The sequence below is a fragment of the Thamnophis sirtalis genome, unplaced genomic scaffold (assembly GCF_051295495.1).
Source record: "Thamnophis sirtalis isolate CommonGarterSnake01/CBP01778 unplaced genomic scaffold, rThaSir2_p1.2 scaffold_6, whole genome shotgun sequence".
Lineage (NCBI taxonomy): Eukaryota > Metazoa > Chordata > Lepidosauria > Squamata > Natricidae > Thamnophis > Thamnophis sirtalis.
Genome location: NW_028261386.1, coordinates 106,933,623 through 106,953,154, shown reverse-complemented (window position 1 = coordinate 106,953,154; position 19,532 = coordinate 106,933,623). Strand labels below are relative to the sequence as shown.

The 19,532-nt window shown below is 36.8% G+C and overlaps 1 protein-coding gene across 6 annotated transcripts in view; it reads left to right on the top strand.

The window, feature by feature from the left end:
* The window catches only part of SOBP (sine oculis binding protein homolog), a 148,149-nt gene that overhangs the window by 30,361 nt on the left and 98,256 nt on the right, over positions 1–19,532 (top strand). For 3 of the 6 annotated variants that reach the window (XR_015697076.1, XM_087718683.1, XM_087718682.1), the window contains exons 3-5: positions 95–280; positions 3,101–3,244; positions 16,637–16,788. Coding sequence is in view for 5 of the 6 variants with exons in the window: in XM_087718683.1 (XP_087574809.1) it covers positions 95–280; positions 3,101–3,244; positions 16,637–16,788 (482 nt within the window). In the remaining variant the exon portion in view is untranslated. Of the gene's footprint in view, positions 1–94; positions 281–3,100; positions 3,245–6,108; positions 6,181–16,636; positions 16,789–19,532 lie in introns of those variants that run through there. The other 3 variants (XM_087718687.1, XM_087718684.1, XM_087718685.1) reach the window with 3 other exon arrangements.

Genomic DNA, 19,532 nt, shown 5'->3' with positions numbered 1-19,532 from the left:
TGCTCAATTGTTAATCAAGTTGGCAAACAATAAATATATCATATCTGATCAAAAGCTGTAATATATTTTAAAATTAATTATTTTTCCTTTACAGAAAATTCTTTGCCAAAAACAAAATTACCTGAAGACAGTATTATGTCACCGTACAATTTAAACACAAACTATCCAGGGCTTACCACAGGAAATGGAATCTCAGACTCACCAGCAGGATCAAAGGAACATGGCAATGTACCCATTATTGTACCATTAATTCCACCACCTTTTATAAAGCCACCAGCAGGTAAATAATTTATTTTGTAATCTTTTGCTCTTCTTAGATCATGTTCTTAAATGTTTTAAAGTTACAAACTAAAAAGTTTAGGAGTACAGGTAGTCCTCGACTTATGACAACAACAGAACCCAAAATTGTATTGCAAGGCAGTTGTTAAGTGAGTCACAGCCTATTTTATGACCTTTTTGCCATGGCCCCAGCCAGCAATAGAGCTGAGGTGGCGCAGTGGTTAAATGCAGCACTGCAGGCTACTTCAGCTGACTGTAGTTCTGCAGTTCGGCTGTTCAAATCTCACCGGCTCAGGGTTGACTCAGCCTTCCATCTTTCCGAGATGGGTAAACTGAGGACCCGGATTGTTATTGGGGGCAATATGCTGACTCCGTAAACCGCTTAGAGAGGGCTGAAAGTCCTATGAAGCGGTATATAAATCTAACTGCTATTGCTATTGCTATGGTTGTTAAGCGAACCACTGCAGTTAAGTGAATCATGTGGTTTTTAAGCAAATCTGGCTTCTTCCATTAATTTGCTTGTCAGAAGCTCCGTAAGAAGGTTGCAAATTACAATCCTAGGATCCTGGGATGCTGCAACCATTCTAAATATTTGCCAAATGCTTAATTTTTTAAAAGATGTGTCTATGGGAATGCTGCAATGGTCTTAAGTGTGAGAACTGTTCATAAGCCACTTTTTTCAGTGCAATTGTAAATTTGAATGTCAAAAAATGAATGGCTGTCAGTTGAGGACTGCCTGTAGAATATTTCAAACTCATAGTTAATAGAATTTGCTTTTGGAAAGTACTAAAATGCTCTCAGAAAGGCATGGTTTAGGTGAACATCATGGGGAGGAGAATTAGAATGTTCTGGAGTGGTTCCATTCTTTAATCAGTGAATTTTGCAAGAGATTTCAGTACAGACTGAGAGCCTCAAGTGGGATCATGTGATCATGGGGAGAGGCCCCTAGTGGTCAAAATTTTAAATCAGTGTCGTATGTAGCCCTGGGAGTCCATTGTAACTTTGAATAGTCACTAAGTTGAGGACTGCCTGTATTTACAAAGTCAGAAGAATACTTTTCTTTAGAACAGGGGTGGAAAATGTGACCTTCAATGTTTTTCTATCACAACTGCTATGATCTACCATGCTGGCTTGCTCTAAAGAGAGTTGGATTTTTTTTTCACTGCTGTAGTAACAATGTTGGGTTAAGTCTGCAGATTTATTTAAGTGCACAAGTAGACCTATTGCAATATCAATATTTAACAAAAAGATTTTTAAAATTTTGTGAAATAATTTAAGAATCGTATATAACTGCAGTCTTCCAGGCCGATGGTCCCCAACATTTCTGGCTCTGTGGACTGGCGGTGCCAATTGCAGCAATGGGGAGAGAGGATGGTTTACGCCACTTGTGCAAATGCAGCCCTGTGTGCTCACCCACGGCTTGTGTGACCCAGTTACCAACAGTTTGCAGCCCAGGACCAAGTTCCAGTCTGGGGGTTGGGGACCTCTGTTTTAGGTTATAATAAAATTCAATCTGATCTTAAGATTCAGACTTCTGACTAGAACAGTGATGGCAAACCTTTTCGGCACCAAGTTCTGAAAAGGGAGCGCGTGCGCATGGCACCAAGTGTAAAAAAGGAGCACTTCACAAAGAAGCGCTCATCTGGCCAGGAAGAGGCACTGCCTAGGGATCATGTATGCAGCGGAAAATGAAATTCCAGTTTCCGGTGCACTCATGGCCCTAGCCAGCAAGTCTTCCAGTTACTGCCACATATGCGCACCTGCCGATCAAGTGGCCAGTGCACATGCTCATGCCAGAAAATGGAAGACCTGCTCTTCCAGTTTCTGGCACTGCCACACGCACAAAGGTCATCTGATCAATGCATGTGCAGGCAAGCTAGAAACCCAAAAGAGGAATGGGCAATGTCATGCGTGCCAGGCGACATGGTCCCGTGTGCCACTTCAGGCATGTGTGCCACAGGGACTAGAACATGGTTCCTAAAGTGTTTGCCATCACACCTCCCTTTGATCTTAATGTACATACTACCCCTAAAAATCCAGAATGAATAAAATGAACAATGAGAACAATACAGGTAGCCTTCACATAAGAACCACAATAGGGACCATCAACTCTGTTGCTAAGTGATGTTGTTGTTGTGCAAAATGACATGACACTGCGGGACTTATAACCTCATTTGTCCTGCAGTTATTAAACAAATCACCCATGGTTGTTAAGTAAGACATCATGTAACCACAACTTGCAATTTTACTGCCACCTTCTCCATTGACCTTGCTTGTTGGAATCCAGCTGTGAAACATGCAAATGGCTATCATATAATCAGGGAACACTACAAGACTCCTAAATGCCTACTGGTTGTGAAGTGCTTGAATCTTAATCACATCACAGTGGGTGTGCTGTGACATAAGTGTGAGAACAAGTTATAAACTTACTTTTTCAGCATTATCTTAACTATGAATGGTTGCTAAACAAGGCAGTTGTTACCCATATAATGAAACTTGGGGAAAGATGGATTATTGCAGCAATAAACAATGTAACAAATGGGTTCTTCAAATGTCCCCTGGACTTTGTCTGCTTCTCTAAGGAGGTATACATCATAATTTAAGAATATTTGGTCTAGAAGGCTGGATTTAAAATTACTGGTTTAAAGAATATATGAATGTGAGCAACCCAGGTTTGTTTTGTTGTACAGGTAGACCTTGACTGACAACTATTAGTTCAGTGATTGTTTGAAATTATGACAGTGCTTGAACAACTTATGACCAGTCCCTGAAGTTAGGCCTTTTCCAGCACCCCTGTGATCATATGATCTTGATCTTACAGAATACAGAATAATAGAGTTGGAAGAGACCTTGGACTGGAGGTCTTTTAGTTCAACCCCCTGCTCAAGCTATACCAATTCAGACAAGTGGCTGTCCAGTCTCTTCTTAAAAGCGTCCAGTGATGAAGCACCCACAACTTCTGAAGGCAAGCCATTCTCACTCGTTATAAAATTTCTCCTTAGTTCTAGGTTGCTTCTTTCCTTGATTAGTTCCTATCCCTTATTTCTTATCCTGCCTTCAGGTGCTTTGGAAAATAGGTTGACCTCCCTTTTCTTTGTGACAGCCCTTCAAATATTGGAACACTGCCATCATGTCACCCATGTCTCTTCTTTTCACTACACTAGACATACCCAATTCCTGTAACCATTCTTCATGTTTTTTAGTTCAGAGTTCTTCAACCTTTCCAGCTTTGTGGACTGGCGGGGGGCAAGGGGATGGATGGTTTGCACAAGCAGCGGGCAATCACACACTCACCTGCTGCTCATGCAAATGGGTATGTGCCTATGTGATCTCGTCTGCCATTTCTAGCTCCAAAAGGCTCAAGGCTCAGTAGTGGACCACGGCCAGGGGTTGGGGATCCCTGATTTAGTCTCTAGGCCCCTAATCATCTTCGTTGCTCTTTTCTGCACTCTTCCCAAAGTCTCAATATCCTTTTCATATGTGGTGATCAAAACTTAACGCAGTTTTCCAGATGCGGCCTTACTAAGATTTTATAAAGTGATACTAATACTTCACATGAATCTTGACACTTGGCAACCCATTTATGATTGGTTGCCAAGCACTCTGCAATCACCTGATCTCCATTTGTAACCTTCCGTGCCAGTTTGTCCAGAAAATCAATGGGGGAGCTAACAGGGAAGATTGCAAGTCATTGGGGTAAGTCTCTGCCACCTGAACACACACTCCCTAGAGTCTTCCCTTGCATTGACCGCTTGGGGACCTTCACGCATGCTCCTGAACCCCTCCCCCAAATTCACTTCTACCTTGCAGCAGCTTGCCAGCCTGGAATTTGAAACTTCCTACTGCCTCCCCACTGACTTTGCTTGTGACAATCCAGCAGGAAGTTGCCTTCCTAACCACTGTGGGATTCAGTGGCAACCAATTCTGAAGGGATTGTTATATGATGCGGTCATGATTTATTACTGCATTTTTTGGCAACAAAAGTTCTGGTCCCAATTGTTGTCGTAAGTTGAGAACCACATGAATAAAAAGGAGAATTCCAAATTCAAAGATATGTGGGCAAGGATCTGTAAATTATATCCCCTTATCCCCTTATTTATTGCTTTTCTCCCTGGAAGTCTCCTGGTGTCATTTTTTTTTCATGTTAGCATTTATCTTCAGGTTTCCTTCCTTGTATTATTTTGCTTAAGGTCAGCAATGTGCAAAACCATATCTTTGTCAAGGCTCGTTTAATACACTGAATAGTAGATGATGCATGAAAACAGTCATTCATGTCGGAATGTTATAGAAAAACCTTTAAATGTTGACTATGGAGGGGCATTAGAATTTTGAGAAAACACTGGGTTTATTTTTTTATATTTTTATAAAAAAAATATCATTTATTATTTATACCAAGGTAATTTTACATTGCCCACTACATTTTTGTAATGTCCAGTGTAAAATTAGCCTGGTATAAATAATAAATGTTGATTTTCATACACATGACACAAAATGATGATAGCTAAAATAGCATGTTCCTATCTTTCATTTTTGTCAAATGAAATCCACAATCTAGATTACTTGTGAAAACCCTTATACTAGAGATGTTTAATTTCTGGAAGTTTTGAAGCAATATTTCCTGAGGCTTGGGGGCCACTGTGAGGGATGTGGGAATTAATATGTACATGAAAAGTACTTATATTACTACTTTTTACCATGGGCATTCTGGAGTGCCAAGTAGGGACAAAAGATGGAACAAATATAGTGAAGTTGTATTGCTTGTTTTGTACATTATTCATATAGTTAAGGGTAGCGTTTGCATTGTGACATTAATTTAGTTAGTCTTATGAAAAATTGGTTTCTATGAATAGGTTTGCAGAAAGGCAAAAGTTGTTGGTGGATACAGAAGTTTATTGTGAAACACGCTATTCCGAACTTTGTCCTTCACTAATTTCAGAGAAAAAGAGGTGGAAAAAACTCCAAGGCAAAATGTCACCTCAAATGTTGTTTATTTAGTCACATTTTCTGTGTTTGAAATATTATCTGTTAGAAGTTTCCACTTCTAGTAATTTTTTATTTTTGTAATTTTATCATTTTATGGAGTTTTGGAAACTGAAGGTTTGCCTGTATAGATGCACGTGTCTCTTATTCTATTTCTTTCTTCTTATAGAAAGAAAAAGATTAGGAAGAATTACATAATCAATTTTTCCTGGGAAAGTAAACAAAATACTCTTTTTTCATATTGTTCTTCTCCACTTGGTCTTTCATGCACATTTTCAAAGTACAGTATATTACACCTTTGTTTTGCTAAGTGTTGCATATGCTATATGTGATAGCTGCTTATATTTATGCAACATCTAGCAAATTGCATAATGTTACTGATATAATGCTTTTCCCACTAATATTACTTTGGATCCATTTAGTAAGAGTCTCGCTCTAAATTATCTATGATTTTAAAGGATAAAACTACAACCTTGAATTGAGCTCAGGTAGCAACAGACAACTCAGGTTAAATTTTAGAATATGATATGATAATAATACGGTATACAGGTTAATAGTGTAATAACTTCATTTTATACCATTCGAAGCTGTTCAAGGTTAGTCGCAAACAACATATAGTAATAGTCTAGCCATCATGTAACCAAAGTATGGTTATCTTAATGCTTTTCCAACCAGCTTAGGAACTGTTTTAACTGATGCAGTAAACAGCACTATTCAATTATTTGGATTTAATTTCAGCTTCTTCAAGGGTACTCAGTACTACGTCAACAACTCAATCGTACTTAGTATAGTGAGCATATTGACGACTCTTTACTGTACTGTAAAATTTTATGTGTCCTCTCTCATCAGGTTCATATATCTATTAAGGGGGCATTATCGATTGGGAGAATGCCATCATTGTTCCTGTATACAAACTGAAAGGTACCAAGAGTGAATGTAAAAAATTTAGGGGAATTAATGTCTTAAGTATGCCTGAGAAGATGTTTGGCAGAATACTGTTTGAAAGAGTATGAGACATAAATAAAACCTGGGGAATGCAGTGTGGAATTATCTGGTTCAGAATCTGTGAAGACCACATGTTCACTCTACAGCAGATGATTCACAAATGTATAAATTTAAGGAAAATTATTGTATATTGATTTGTTTGATATTGCATGACTGCATTTGAGAAAGAGAATAGGCTTGGATAATGGAATGTTTTGCACAAACACAGAGTTCCTAAAGTAGATAAAAACAGTGGTTGAGGAAAGTAAAGGATAAACGGAATGCTTAGTAGACCATTAAACAGTGAGCAGGGAGTAGGACCAGAATGTGTCATGTTTCTCTGAATGTATAATATACACATATTGTGGCAAGAAAAATCATAAAATGTTAACAAATTATAAACACTTAACAAATATTTCACTTAGCAACACAAATGTTGGGCTCAATAGCGGTTATAACTCGAGTACTAACTGTATTTATGAATAAATATGTAAAGTGTGTTGATTTGAGATATGAATATGCATGTACTTTTACCTATAGACAGGATCATGCTATAGGTTGAAAACACAAATGATTTGTAGCTAGTGCTAACTGGACTGAGTGATGAAGGAATATGAACGCAAAATGAATATATCAAAACCCAAATTTTGTTAGGAATTTGTGTACTTGATAGAATATTTACTAAGGATGGTAAACTGGGTGGAGAAGTAATAGGATGTAGAAAACAGTGTATTGTTTGTAATCTGTTTTATTATACATAAGTTAAAAGTCTGTTATTTCTAGACAAACATAAAGGCATGTTAAATTCAGGAAAGAATAATTAAGAAGTGTCTGTGATAAAAAAAAGAAGCGATAGAGTCAAGAATAAAAAATTTGAAAAGTTGAAAAGTTTCACTTATTCATTTCTGAATGAATGTGGACTGACTATAAAGCAAATGACCAGTACAAAATAGCTACATAGAAATGGTTTGGTCATATAAAGAAAACGAATAAAGACTAAATTGTAAAACCAGTTTGTGAAGAAAGCATGAATGGGTTAAGAGGAAGGATAAGATTAAGAAAGTTGTGGTTGAATGGAGGTGATGATCCTCAAAAGGAGAGATCTGAAAAAATTTAAAGAACAAGAACTGTTTGAAGCACTGCGTGGACAGAATGAAAGCAAAGATCTTTACAAGGATAGGTCAGATGTGAGGGATCTGAAGGTGAAAAGGCAGGTGCTTTTATCAATGTCTTCTTAATGAAGCTATATCTTTTTGCCAGTTGTGCAGTAGCTCCACACTTCCAGGAAAATAAGCTTTTGAATTAAAACCAGAAAACCTCCTCTACTCCAAAGCTGTGCTGGAATGTACAGCTGAAGAAGGAGTGGGGGAGGGGAATCTCAGCAATTGCACCATGGTTTCTGAGGAGGGAAGCAATATGTTCCAGAGAAGGGCCCAAGATGACTGTGTAATCCTGAACTGGATGGGAGAGGGAGTAACCATACCCTAGAATGTTCAGGGGTAGCTCTATTAGGTTACAAGGTTGTAGCTTTGTTTGGCAGGAATCTGTCTATTAGGCATAAGCAAATAAAAACTGGACTTTTAAATCCTTATTTTGATTTTACTGTGACATCTTTGGGTTCGGGCTTCACAAAAGCTGCTTGTTGAATCCTTTCAGAGTCTCATAGCAAACATTAATTTCTTTGGCTTTATACTTCTTAATTGTGTGTGTGTGTGTGAATGTATGTATGTATGTATGTATACATATACATACACCAGTGGTGGGTTTCAAAAAAATTTCGAACCTACTCTGTGGGTGTGGCCTCCCTTGTGGGAGTGGCTTGTCAGCCATGTGACCTGGTGGGAGTGACTTGCCGGCCATGTGTTTTCTCTCTCTCTCCCTCTCTCTCTCTCTCTCTCTCTCTTTCCTTCCTTTTGTCTCTCTGTCCCTTTTCCCTTTTTTTCTTTCATCTCTCTCTCTCACTTTTTCTTTCTTTTTTTATTTCTTTATTTCTTCCTTTCTTTCTCTTTCTCTCTCTGTGTGAGTCTGTGTGTGTGTGTCTGTGTGTGTGTGTGTGTGTGTGTGGCTCTTTGCGTCTCCCTCCCTCCCTCTGTGTCTCTCTATGTGATTCTCTCTCTGTATCTGTCTATCTGTCTGTCTGTCTCTCTGTGTGTATCTCTCTCCTCCAGTGGTGGGTTTCAAAAATTTTTGGAACCTCTTCTATAGGTGTGGCCTGCTTTCCGTGTCCACTGGTGGAACCTCTTCTAACCGGTTCAGTAAATTTGACGAACCGGTTCTACCGAACTGGTGCGAACTGGTAGGAACCCACCTCTGACATACACATACATACATATATGGAGGGGGAGGGGAGAGAATTGTATTATGTTGTTATTCCTAAAGAGTACAGCAATGGTAAGTACTTAGGTATGTAGGCAGGCAGGCAGGTAGGCAAGCAAGCAGGTAGATAGGTAGGTAGGTAGATGTAGAACCATAAACCATTTCCCCATTTCTTCCAATTCAAATCCAATAGAAGAAAATGGAATCATTGTCTGGCGATCTGAACAATGTTTGACTAGCATCGTACTAGAAACATCCAGTAAGTTACCGCCAGAATGTTATAGCTGAACAATGGTTCATACATTTCTGAAATGTATTCTGGCTCAATATGCTTTTGTGGGTGCCCAGGGACTAGAGGGGGAAAAGAGAATTCTTCATTGATTAAAATTATTTTTTCCTTGTACAATACTGAATATTTACATCTATTTCAAGTATGCAGAAACGTAAGAATATTAAATTAGAATCTAATTTAGAATCTGATTAAATTAGACTGGATTTGATGTGTTAGACCAATTGTTAATCTTACTTAATAAAAAATACATCTGTACTTTTCATATTGCAATTTCTCTTATAAACTCTTCTGCAAAAGTGTCAATAGGTTTATTGAAATAATGTAAAAAGGTATTATAATAGAAAAAACCGAATCCTACACTATTTTTTAAGGAAAAAGATGAGACCCAGTATATGTAGTTTTCTTTAAATAAAATAGCATTTGCTAGAATTAATTTGTTTACATTTTTTTAATTCTTTCATAGTTGTGATGGTATTCTTACCGAATAAAGTTGTGGGGGGGGAGGAAGACGATGGGGGAATATAATTTGTGGACAAGTTGGCAAAAATTACTTTCTTTAACTTTTTGGTAGCAGACTTTTCTGTAAATCATTTTAAATGCAAAAGCAGCTAGTGATGGTGTAAAGCGGGAAGTCATTGAACGTTCTTCTTAATTAAGACTTAAAATGGCACTGCAAACTTTTGATGATTAATTGAAGCATGCGTTTGCCTGATGCATATTTAGTTATTATAATGTGATAATTTTATCTTGTTATACAGACAGATCCCATGGGGAGCATGATTTAACACTGTGAACACTGTGTTTATTGCATTGTTCATTAAGAAATGTACAAAGGCTGGTAAACAATAAGGAGGCAGTAATAACTGTCTCTACAACAGTTTAGTTTTGACCCATTTCCACCTATAAAGTTATAACCTTGGAGTAGGAAATATAACTCGGAACTCCCTGAATAACTCTGAATAATAGAGGCAATCATTTTAGTCCTCCCAACAGCAAGGAATTTGTGTTGATATTATTGCTCTGTTTACAACAGCACAGATGTTTATTGAGATAAACAGTGCAGATATTTTATTGTTTGTGTTTCCAAAACTGCCTTTGCATTTTTTAACACATGCTGTTCTAAATATGTTTTTACAGCATCGTAGAAAAAGTGGTAGGTAACTAAAAGGATTTTACTCTGGTAGTTCATTTTGAGGATATTAATATGAAGATTTTATTTTTTTGGCTAGAGGTAAATAAACTTGTTCTATATTTCAGGCACACAGAAATGATATTAGTGGTTCACTGGTTCTGAAAAACATCCAGAGTAATAATTTTAGATTATCTGTATTTTATAAACATCTATGATACAGGTAGTCCTCAATTTACAACAGTCCATTTAGTGATTGTTTGACATTACAATGACATTGAAAAAAGTGACTCATGACTGCTCTTCGCACTTACAACTGTTGCAGCAGCCCCATGGTCACTTGGCAACCAACTCATATATATGACGGTTGTGGTGCCCCATGTGGTGATCATGTGATCACCTTTTGCAATCTTCTGACAAGTAGAATCAACAGGGAAGCCAGATTCACTTAACAACTGTGTCACTAACTTAACAAATGCAACAATTCACTTAACAACTGTGGCAAGAAAGGTCACAAAATGAGGCAAAACTCACTTAACAACTGTCTCACTTAGCCACAAAAAATTGGGGCTCAATTGTGGTCGTAAATCGAGGACTACCTGTAGTTAGAACCAGGATAACTGAATACCTCCTGTTCATTTCAGTGCATAAACATGATATTTTACAATGAAAAACTTTATTGTTGGAGTATTTTTTTTCTTGAGGATAAATTGGTGGTGCAGTGGTTAGAGTGCAGTACTGCAGGCTACTATAGCTGACTGCTAGCTGCAGTTCAGCAGTTCAAATCTCACCAGCTCAAGATTGACTGAGCCTTCCATCCTTCTGAGATGGGTAAAATGAGGACCCAGATTGTTAGGGGCAATAGGCTGACTCTGTAAACCACTTAGGGCTGTAAAAGCACTATGAAGTGGTATATAAGTCTAAGTGCTATTGCTATTGTATAAAGAAAGCCAGCTGCTCTGAAATATTGTCTAGATTTACAGTGTCATTGAAAATTTGTCTTATTTGTAAATGAGAAATAATTCCAGATTCATACCAGTTGTGGTATGGATTTAGAACTTGTTCCTGCCATTCAGAATATCTGTGTCCATTGTTAATCATGCTTGGATGTTTAGAGAAAACAAAAGGGAAACAAGTGGCCCCAAACCAATTACAAAATGTTGCTGGTTGGCCTTGGTTGTTAGAGAACCAGCTACATCCCCCCCCCCCAATGATATTCAACATTCTGTAGCTACTGCATATCAAGATTATTAATTATTATTTCTGCAAACATTGGGCTTTTCTTAAGCCTGTTAATATATTCTAATGCTTGTCTAACTACAAGTGATGATCCTTGGCAGGATTAATTAATTATTATAAGGAATAGATACTGAACTTTCTCCTTCTCTTATCTATAATAAATATAATAATTTACCATGAACATTTTTATGCTCTTTCTGTGTCACTGATACCATTTGATTGCAAACATTTTTATTTTATTTTATCTATATATTGTGTCTGTAATCCTATGTTTCAGTATAATTATATGAATGTGTTTTTGCTAATGGAAACATTCAGTAACAAATTACTAGAAGATGCATCTAAGGATATCTCATTCTAGGCCATTGGCCATTGTGACCTCTTGAATAGCTATGGGCAGTAAACACCAAGATTCAAGGAAACACAAGGCAGACAGTTATAAGCAGTGATGATGTTACCTAGCTGGGTAATGAAACATCTGCAAGCAAACAACCAAGTTCAGAGAGCACCAATAACTCCACAGTTAACAATTACTAGCTGTTGCAATCCAACTGTGTGATATATTGAAGTAGAGCTCATGTCAGTAGGCCAGGTTGCCTGGAATGGTTTGAGAGAAGCATAATTTAACAATTTGAAAAATTACTCGGTAAGTGCTTTGCAAGTTTTTCCTTCCAAAAAATCAGTGGTGATTTTAATTATCTCAAAAAATTATTTATGTCATAAGACCATGATCCATTCTTTTATTTCACTTTTTAAATTTTCTCATAATTAAATATATGTATTGAGTATCCCTAACCCTAGCCCAAATGGGGCATTAAAAATGTCATAAAAGAGTCATAACTCTAAAATGAATTTGTATTAATTATAGAAATAGACAGATAGGAAGGGCCAGAACAGAAATATAGATGTATGGAAAATATCAAATAGGTGTAGAAAACCTGTATATGTTATCATTCATATTTTAAAATATTTTATTGTTGAATTATTTGGAAGGAAATCCAGTGAGTGAGTCTGTCTGTCTGTCTGCCTATCTACCTATCTATCTTATTGAAATCAAGCTATGTATTATGATTACAAGGTCCAGATTATGAACTACTAGGAAAATGCCCAGATCAATAAGTTAACATTAATCTGGGACACTTTATACCTCACAAATCCATCCATTATTGACTCTCCAGTGATAACCAAATTATTTTCAAAGTGTTTACTAATCACTCTCTTCATTATCTACTCTATAATCTGCCACAGACTTGATATTACAGTAGTTGGTTGGTTTGTTGTGTACTGGATCTTCTGTGTCCCTTTTTTAAAATAAAAGGACATTTGCCCTCTTCCATACATTGAAGCACCCAATCTCAAAGGTAATAAATATAATTTAGTCAAGCTATTAATAAGTTTCTTCAATGCCATAGGGTACTGGCCCACAAAGTTCAAATATATTTAAAGGTAAACAAACCTTCCCTTGTCTTATTTCTATCAATCTCAGTCTCAAGATCCTGAGCTTCATTTTGCTTTTCAGGCCTGGTGGAATGTAAATGAACAGTGATTTTCTTAGTGACTTCTGCCATGAAACTGGATTTAGCTACCACTTTGTAAAGGTAGAAAGGGCAGTGTGCTCTCTTCTCCTGTTTAAGGTCTACACAGAGGTGATGGTTGAGATTATCTGAAAGCATGAAGTTTGATATTACACTGTGTATACTGTACTCAGCTTTACATCTCCATCCCTAGCCACCCAAGTGATGCTGTAGAACAGGGATGTCAAACTTGATTTTATTGAGGGCCACATCAAGGTTGTGTTTGACCTTGGGGGGCTGGGAGCATGGCCAGGGTGGGGTGTGACCAGTTCTGTGTCACTCATCAAACTTCGTTTTCAGCTGTGAGAGCCTCCTTCAGCCTTTGCCAGTGAAAATGGACCTTGGGCAGGCCACACATGCCCCCTGCCGGGTTCCATTTTCAGCCACGACAGCCTCCTGCAGCCTCCAGTGAAAATGGAGCTCGGGGAGGACATGCACAGCCTACACTGGCTCCATTTCTGCTGGCAGAGGCACCATGGGGTGGTCCTTCACTGTTTCCAGGGCAGGCCCACAGCTCTAAGCACTCCATGGGCCAGATCAGGGCCATGGGCCTTGAATTTGACACCCCTGCTGTAGAGATTCTGCCTTGGACTCTGGAGGCTTTGAGGGTTTGGGGGGGAACAACAGGCTTCAATGTATCTTTAGCAACATTAAGTGGCTTTCGGTATCATGGTCCCCTGCTACTGGGGGCGATGTATGTATAATTAACTTAGCGAAAAGGTAGTAAAGAAGGAATACGATAGTCCTCTACAAATGCTTCAAACATAAAAGCCTCTCAAGACAACTAGGCACATACAGTATTTCTCCACATTTTTTCTCTTTGCCTCTCATATTCTTCCTTTTTGTTATCCCTGACAAAAATGTGTTATTGCAAAAACCTGCAGCTAGAGTCAGATTTTAGGAGAAAGATTGTTTTCTTATATTGTGCTAATTCTTCAGACAAGACAAGCAAATGAAATCTAGGCTTACTATGTCATAAAACAAGATTATTCCTTAAGTAAAAAGGGCTGTCCAAAAATTAAACTGTTAGGTAACAAGCTGTCAGCAATGTTGCTGCTAAAATTGATTTCCTGCTGGGAAATGCTTTGTTTTAAAATCTAATAGAGGCTATAAAATCAGCCTTAACATAGTTTGCTCTCTTTCTTATAGACCTGTGGTAGATAGCAGTGATCATACTAGCAATTCTCCAAGTTTTCTTTCTTTACAATGTATTGTTATTCATTTATTTGTATCCTCTCTTTATTATTTTTACAAATAACTCAAGGAAGCAACACATCCAACATAGTTTCTCCTTTCCTATTTTTCCCACAGCAACAACCCTGTGAGGTGGGTTGGGCTGAGAGAGAGTGACTGGCCCAAGGTCACCCAGGTGGCTTTCATGGCTAAGGAAGGACTGGAACTCATGGTCTCCTGCTTTTTAGCTCGGTGCTTAACCAAACTGACTCTCTGATGTTTAAAACATAGTTTCATTTTTAATGGTGGCTCACATCACAGATTTATGAATGTTTTTAACAGTTGCGACCTTTGCAGCACCCCCATGATCACGTGACCAAAATTCAGATGCTTGGCAACTGGTTCATATTTATGACCATTACTGTGTCCCGGGATCATGTGATCATTTTTTGTAGCCTTCTGATAAGCAAAGTCAATGTGGAAGCCAGATTCACTTAAAAGCTGGAGTACTAATTTATCAACCGCAGTGGCAAGAAATGTTGTAAAATGGGACAAAATTCACCTAGCGAATGTCTCGCTAACAACAGAAATTTTGGACTCAATTGTGGTCTTAAGTTGAGGAAGATTTAGCAAGAGCAATCCCAGGTTAGTCTTAAGTAAAAGGCTTCTTTATGAATATCATAATATTAACACATATTTGGAAAAACTCTCTAACTAGTAAAAAAAACAAGGAATGAAGAAATAAAGTACCACTGTATGATCTTAAACATGCACTTATTAAATGATTTTTCTAAATGAAAAACATACTTCTTAGCTATTTCACATTGACCACTTCTCTGGCCACTTCTGTGGTTAATATTTCATTACTTGGTTTGCTTGTTGTTGAAGAATGGCTCGAAACTCTTGAAACCTAATTATATGAAACTGGGCAGGATTTATCCACTCAGAAGAGTGTTGCAAGAACTATGCTTGGAAAATATTTCCAATTCTGCCAAGAAATAAAAATGATATTGGTGAATCTCAGGACAGAAAAGGGAAAAAATGACTTTGTTTTCAATTTGGCACATGGGGCTCTTTCACAAGACCTAATTCCTGCAGATTTAGCTCAGTTTCAGATGACTTTGAAATCGAAAGTAGGGTAAAAATTGATTAAATAAATACATTAGGATAAAAGCAATTGCCATTTGGTATTTTTCAATGTAACTATTTTAGAGTTCAGGTGTTATCTACATAGCAGGTCTGTGGCATATTAGGTCTTAACTTACTGTCCTGAGGCGGCTTAGCCATTATCTGCCTGTGCTAGAATAAGGAAGAGTGTTATAGGGAGAACTGTGTAGAAAACACAGAGCTTCTTCAGGTCAGTTACAAGTGGCAGAGCATGTGGAATCTCTTGTTCTTCCTTATACTACTTTTTTTCTCCCAACACAACAAGTTACAAGCAGAAACAGCATCGTTCAGCACACCATGCTAAACTTAGCAATAGCAATAGCAATATAGCAATAGCAGTTAGACTTATATACCGCTTCATAGGGCTTTCAGCCCTCTCTAAGCAGTTTACAGAGTCAGCATATTGCCCCCAACAACAATCCGGGTCCTCATTTTACCCACCTCGGAAGGATGGAAGGCTGAGTCAACCCTGAGCCGGTGAGATTTGAACAGCCGAACTGCAGAACTGCAGTCAGCTGAAGTAGCCTGCAGTGCTGCATTTAACCACTGCGCCACCTCGGCTCTTACTTGAATTCTTGAAACTTGAATTCTGAGAACAGGCAATCCAGCACAGGAACAGAATGCTGACCCTGCCAAGCAATACAAACAAGGAAGCACTCCTGACGTGGTCCTCTGCTAGTAGAAACCTGATTGGCCCTGGTCTGAGCTGTGATAATACCTTGATGCCCCAAAGGCAACTGGACCTTCTTGTTTTTCTTTGAAGACGTCTCGCTTCTGGAAGCAAAACATCTTCAAAGAAAAACAAGGAAGTCCAGTTGCCTCTTGAAAAAGCACCTTTGGGACAACCATGACCTGGATGACTGAGAATCTCCATACACATAATACCTTGATGCAGAGTTAGAAGATGAGCAAGCTGTTGCCCCATTTGCCTGCTCTATTTGTCACTGAAGACCAAACCACCCAAAAGTGGCTTGTGAGTTTTGAGTGCGACCTCTGTCATAAAATAATGTGTGTTTATTTTTTCAGCGAGTCTACTTAGCCTAACATTCCTAAGTTTTTATTTAGCTTCTCTTCAATGCATGTAGATAATATGGCGTTTACTAATGCTACTTCACTACTTTCTCTATAAATGTTTAGTCTAACAAAACTGATAAAACGGAAATGAGTTTATCATCGTGAGCAGGTGATGCTGTTGTTACTGTCTGGAACTATAATTAATTGGGAGGAGGGGGCATGGGAATAAATATAGAAAGTCCGGGGGTTTTCCCAAAATGCTAAAAGCTCTTAAAGTTGCAACATATTCTCTATTATTTACAAAATAACTGTACTTTTCATTCAATTAAACAATAAGGGATTCATAGTCATCTGCTTTAGAAATTAGCAGAAAATCCAAAAGGTGGAAACATCTATGTTTGTAAAAAGGCAGACATGAAAATCTTTTTTGGATGTTTGACACAATGCTTCTTCTGATATACAAATACTCTCCTTGTCTTTTTGTTGCAGAAGATGATATATCAAATGTACAAATCATGTGTGCCTGGTGCCAGAAAGTGGGAATCAAACGCTATTCTCTGAGCATGGGGAGTGAAGTGAAATGCTTCTGCAGTGAAAAATGTTTTGCAGCTTGCCGGAGAGCATACTTCAAAAGAAACAAGGTAAGAGAATAGGATTGCAACGCACACTCAATCTGAAACTTAGTATTTTAATATTAGTATTTTAATGGCATATGTTACTTCTTTCTCTTCTCACCCTTTTCAATCCTGTTTCTCATGTGTATTTCCTTCTGAGTTACCAATACATTTAATAAAACATACCCTGTTATTAGTTGCTTATCAGTTAGGCATTCTATACAGGTAGTCCTCGACTTACAATGATTTCCCTAGTGATCGTTCAAAGTTATAATAGCACTTTAAAAAGTGACTTTTGACTGGTTGTCACACACAACGGTTGCAGCATCCCCATGGTCATGTGACTAAAATTCAGATGCATGGCAACTGGCATGTCCTTATGACTGTTGCATTGTCCTGGGGTCATGTGATCTCCTTTTGTGACCTTTCGGCAAACAAAATCAATGGGGAAGCCAAATTTACTTAACAACTGTGGCAAGAAAGGTCATGAAATAGTACAAAGTTCACTTAAGAATTGTGTTGCTTAGCAATAAAAATGTTTGAAGATGAATTGTGGTTGTATGTCAAAGACTACCTGTATTCTATGAGGGCCAATGTATTGCCAAGATAAAGCTATTCATGCTGGATTACATAAGAGCCACAAACATTACATTTACAGTCTTGTAAATCTTGTTGCCAACACTGGTAGAATCTTTAAAATCTAGTGTTTTCAAAGCAGTAGGAATACAAATCTTATTCAGAGGCATGCTAGATTACAGTAATAAATGTTTTTTTGCTTTAGCTGACAACAGGATTAGAACATTGATTCGGAGGGCTTTTGTAATGTCTTGAGTTGTCTGAAATGTTTTTGCCTCATTAATTTAGCATATTTTTAAACATTTCAGACATTTTATTATTCATAACCATTCTAGGGACTATTCTGAAGTATTTAATATTTTATTTTATCTTGAACTGAAATGTAGGTTTAAAATTCACTAATAAAAATTATGTTTTGTTTATTTAAAGCAATGGGAATAGCTTTCATTTACATATAGTTAGAAGCTAAGAGTGTGAAATAAAATTCATTCCACATGCTATAACCAGTAATAAATTATGAGGCATCATTTATTAGTATAAAGCATATATAAATGATACTAATGTACCATTCATTGAATCAAATTGCAAAGATTTATTAATAGAAATATGATTTGTAATTGCTGTAATCAAATTTTTATGAATACTATAATACAAATTATACTTCGATAGAAATTTTAATTGTATCTCAATGTTTGTCATGTCTATTATAGTGAGATCACTCTGAATTTTAATTGTGTTTACTTATAGTGGACATTGAAGGAGCATAAATCAAATATATTAGTTTGTTGAGGTTTTGATACTGCTCTTCAGTTAGATTTCCAGGACAAGTTACATCACAGAATAACCAAGCAAAGTAAAAATATAAGTAAAACATATTTTTTACTATTTATAAGATGGATAAAATTAAATTGTTATAATCTAATCCAAAGAGGGAAAGGGAAAGAAGAAAAGGTGAAGAGAAAGATATGTTAATAAATAGTTACCTGAATACTTTTCAGTATTTGCTTTACAAGTCTGAATAAGGTGGTAGTTGTGAATTAGTCATCAGACAAAACATTCCAGAGCCATAGTTTGTAGGAAAAAAACTGTAAAACTAAGGAAAAAAATTGTGTAAGGAAAAGTAATAAAAAAACCCATGTAAATACAATAATTAAATAAATGGATTCCTGTGGGCTATCTGATTTGGGCTGCAAAAATCTATTTTACCATTAGATGTCAGCAAAGAGAAACAAAAGAAAAATATCTGAATGCTCTCCAGTGGTTGTCAAGATTTTATGGTCATTGAAGAGCATTAAAAAATTCCAAATATTGGGAATATTTATAGATTTGAAATTAATCTGGTAGATAAAAAGAGAGAAAAGGGGAGAGAAATAATATTGAAAACATATTTAAACATATACTTATAAATAGCATTCAAACTGACTTCAAATAAAGATAGGTACACCGGAAAATTGCAGTAATCAAATTTAAAAGGAATGGAGTTAAATTTTAATTATATTTTGGAGGGAGGAATGAAATATGTTTTGAAATATTAATCTGAAAATATAAAAATAGAAATACTAAAAGATAATTGTAATTTACTGTAAAACTGCTGATTTAAAACCATTAAGTAGAAAGCAGTGAAATAAATGACAACTGTAAAGGCCTCTTCTTAATTTTTTTAAATCTGTAATTCTGACCTGTGAACATAATAAAAAATTCTTTTTCTATTCCAAAGCCCTCTTAATAAAACCAAGACTTATGCTAGCTGTTTGAAAACATTTTACATAAGAAAGGCTGTTAAATGATTTGAATTCACTTCACTCGTGTTCTTCAAGCAGTGTTGTTGGTTTTTTTAAAGAGCAAATCCCCTTCACTAAATTATCCGGCAGTATTGTCACTTCCTCAAACACTAAAACAAATCAATAAATAACTTTTTTCAAAACAAATCGAAAGCAAGCCATTTTTTAAAATTCTACTTTTTGCTCCAAGAACTTTTAAATAGCATTTGTTTCTTAATTTTAATACTTGCAAATTGTAGTTTAAAAATACCTCAGGAATCAGATGAAAGAATTAGTATCATGAGCAATTTAATCTTCTTGTGCTTGCATTATATTATTTTGCCAAAAGTAATTACACCAATATAATGTGGGGTGCAGAAGTCCACAGAGTGGACTGCTTTTTAAATGCACCTCTCCTCTTGGATGATAGTTCAT